Source organism: Dicentrarchus labrax, unplaced genomic scaffold (genome assembly GCF_905237075.1).
Source record: "Dicentrarchus labrax unplaced genomic scaffold, dlabrax2021, whole genome shotgun sequence".
NCBI lineage: Eukaryota > Metazoa > Chordata > Actinopteri > Moronidae > Dicentrarchus > Dicentrarchus labrax.
Window position 1 is genome coordinate 13,554 of NW_026136923.1, and position 3,652 is coordinate 17,205.

Genomic DNA, 3,652 nt, shown 5'->3' on the forward strand with positions numbered 1-3,652 from the left:
TAGTGCTCACTTTAGATAAGCTTGTGCAAAATACTTAATTAACGAGTAGTAAGTGCTTTGTAACTGTGAATTCCTGCATTAATAACTTTTTATAGGCCATCATTAGAAAATGAATTTGTTGTGAGTTTTATAGAACATCTGCTTACACAGTCACTAATCATTAATACATGTCTGAATTGTGGATGTGCAAGTGCATGCAGAAATGTACAGTACAATGAAGAGTAAAACATTTATAACTGTGATTATAAACCACATAGTAATGACTATTTACAGCAGAATCATGCTTTATAAATGATGACTTCAGTATTTACTAATCCATAACTAATGTGCTTATCAATGATGAGTAAAACATTTTTAACTGTGTTTATAAACTACATACTAATGTGTATTCATGCGTTATAAATGATGAATTCAGTATTTATTCATGCTTAACTAATGCTTAATAGTGTGTACTCATTATAAAGTGTTACCAAATCTACTGATAGAAATGGAATATAATATGAATAACTATTTTTTCATTAGTGTATAAATACCTGAAAATAAGAATCATTATTATGTTTGTTACCTTAGAATGAGACTTTTATATCTAGAGATGGTTTATACAGTAGCCTAGAACAGGCTGTTCCTTTATGGGTTTTTTAAAATTTTCTTTACAGATAATGTAAAAAAATAACAAACCGTCTGTAATCTGTTTAGCCTTGTCGCAGTCTGGAGGGAGTTTCTCTCTCCAGTGTTTGTTGCTTCGGTGAAGCCTTTGCCTGAGTTATCTGAATAAACAGTTTGTATTGTGCTAAATGCAAAAGAAGTGGGTGAAAGGAAAACAGTTATGAAGTTTAATGGTGGATAAATCTTTACCATTGTCCAGTAAATCCTGCAGTAAATTCTTCATTCAGGGAACCATGAGTGTCTAGACAACATCAGGGGGAATTCTACTCTACTCGCTGCTTCTCTATCCCCATAAAACATGAGTCTCTGCTGATTGAACTATTATTATCTATTGGAACGGAAACGTCATAGTCCATTGTCCATAGTGCATCAGGATTGGTTTGGATAACAATTACCCAGTACTCAAAAACGATAATAAGGAAATAAAAGACAAGCAATAACTGTTAACTATTCATCAACATTTGTTGAACCCTGGCACATTAAGGAGAGCAGTAGTGTATGTTTTTCTGTACAATTATTTTTTATTGCATCATATCAATGCCTATCAACATCACAGTATCAAACGAAAGAGGATTGAGCTATAACAAAGAAGAAAAATAAGAAAGTTAATACACTATATCTCAATGAGTATATGATACAGGCAAATCAACTTCTGATATATATTTCACAGAAATGCCCATCCAATCCAATGTGCCCTTTATATCAACTTATCATCATTAAAAAAACTTTTTATATCAGAGAAAGCATGTTTTCTAAGTTATATTTTATATAATTGTTAACTAGTTAAATTACTTTTTTTTCTAAATCTATCCGGTTTATATGAGTCAGTGAGGAAAAAATAACAAGAAGAAATTAGAGTCAATTCAACATTCATGAAAATGAAGGTTAATGAAATTAATTTTGTACACACACATAAAAGTGTAGAATTGTATCTATATTGTGGAGGTCTAATGCATGTCAACAGAGCAGCAGGTGAACAGTGTCCAGGTAGAATCTATAGCTGTCTCAGTTGCTAAGGACGAGATGCACAAACAGAGGAATAAGTAACTGAACATGGGACGTCATTCCATTTCAGGTCCCTTTCAAAGTTGGTATGAACACAGTGTTCATTTCCTCCATTGTTGTTTGGCTCTCTAGGACTCCAAAAAACAAATTTCACTGCACCTCCATCAGACCACATCCATCTGCCTTCTTTATGAATGTCACTGAGTCCGATCCAACTGCGTCCCTTAGTGTGGTCAAAGTTCTTGATCAGAGCTTTGACGAAATTCTCTTCCTCCAGACTGTGAATAGACACCAGGTTGGCTCCCTGTGACACACAGTGGAGTTCTGCATCAGCCCAGGTCAAACGTGTGGCAACGTACTTGTAGCAGCGCCCGTTGAAGCTCCACCAGAACATGGGACAGTTGCCACGCTGTAGCTTCACTGGATGGACATCCGATGGAGACACAGAGCCCAGAGCGAGAACAAAGAAGAAAAGGAAAAACATCATGTTGGCGTCAGAGTCTCAGTCTAAGTCTTCAGAGTATCTGATCTGCACTGCTGGATCAAGAAATTGCATAAAGAATTCAAAAGCTACTTTCTTTTATATGCTTCAGAGAGTGTGTTTGCACTGTTGGTGTGATATCATTCGTTACATGTATGGGTGTGTCCAGGGAGTGGCTTCGGAGTCCACAGGTTACTCCTGAAATCTGATTGGCTATCTGCCATATCAGAGGTGGGACCTAAATTGGAATAACTGTTGTGTTATTTAGTCTCAAACCTGAGAGGCAGCAGTGCAGAGAATAACGCTAAGCCTCCAAAAACATTAAAATGTTAAAAACATTTTTGCTGTAGGAAGCTAAAAAGTTTCCCCAGTTTAGATTCAAAAGGCCACAAAACATATTAACAATTTTTACATGCTTTTCTTCTCAAGAATGCACTTCCACATTGTTGAACCTCTGAACATGGGACATGAATGTCTGTCAAAGCTGTTACTTTATTTTTTTTTTTGTTTGTTTTTTTTTTTCAGAAAATATAAAATAATATCTCTCTCTGTAATCTGTTTAGCCTTGTCACAGTCTGGAGGGAGTTTCTGTCTCCAGTGTTTATTGCTTCGGTGCAGCCTCTGCCTGAGTTATCTGAATAAACTGTTTGTATTGTGCTAAATGTTTATTTCTCCTCAGTAAAAGGCAGTAGGTGAAGGAAAACAGTTATAAACTTTAATGGTGGAAAAAGCTTTACCATTGTCCGGTAAATCCTGCAGGAAGCATAACACACATGAGTCTGATCCAACTGCGTCCTTTAGCGTGGTCAAAGTTCTTTGACAAAATTCTTTTCCTCCAGACTGTGAATAGACACCAGGTTGGCTTTCTCTGACACACAGCAGAGTTCTGCATCAGCCCAGGTCAAACTTGTGGCAATGTACTTGTACACCTGCCATGCTGTAGCTTCACTGGATGGAAAATTAAGATAAGATCTTTATTGATCCCCCTTAGGAGAAATTCAAAATTGACACAGCAGCGTAGGGGAATGTAGTGCAAAAGAAATAGTACAGAAGTGGAGGTACAAAATTGATGGAAACACAGCACCCAGAGCTGGAACAAACAAGAGGAACAAGATTATGTTGGTGTTAGAGTTTGAGTTTTTGGAGTAGCAGGTCTGCACTGTTGGATTATGTCAAAAATCTTAAAGAAACAGCTAAAAGACCACTTCTCTTTTTCAATATGTTTTAGGAAGGGTGTTTGCACTGTTGATGTGATATCATTGGTCAAATGCACTTGGAAATCACTTTCACCTTCACACAGCTACACAGTGTCTGAACATAAGCGGAAAAAGACCACAAGCTCACCTGGAGCAATAACAGTAGTAGTAAATAGATTTGAGATTTTCATCTTAAAAAGTCCAATGAACATTAAGAAGTGTTTGTATAAAAAATAGCCAGGATCCTAAAGGAAAACAGGGAAATAAAAGACACGCAATACATGTTCATTATTCATCAACAGGT

At 36.4% G+C, this 3,652-nt stretch overlaps 1 protein-coding gene across 1 annotated transcript; it reads right to left on the bottom strand.

Annotated features, from left to right (window-relative positions):
• Window positions 1-880: 880 nt before the first annotated feature.
• On the bottom strand, window positions 881-2,268 carry LOC127360684 (lactose-binding lectin l-2-like). Its single transcript, XM_051395139.1, has one exon. The coding sequence runs from the start codon at window positions 2,156-2,158 to the stop codon at window positions 1,679-1,681; it is 480 nt and encodes a 159-aa protein (XP_051251099.1). The 5' UTR covers window positions 2,159-2,268; the 3' UTR covers window positions 881-1,678.
• Window positions 2,269-3,652: the final 1,384 nt, after the last annotated feature.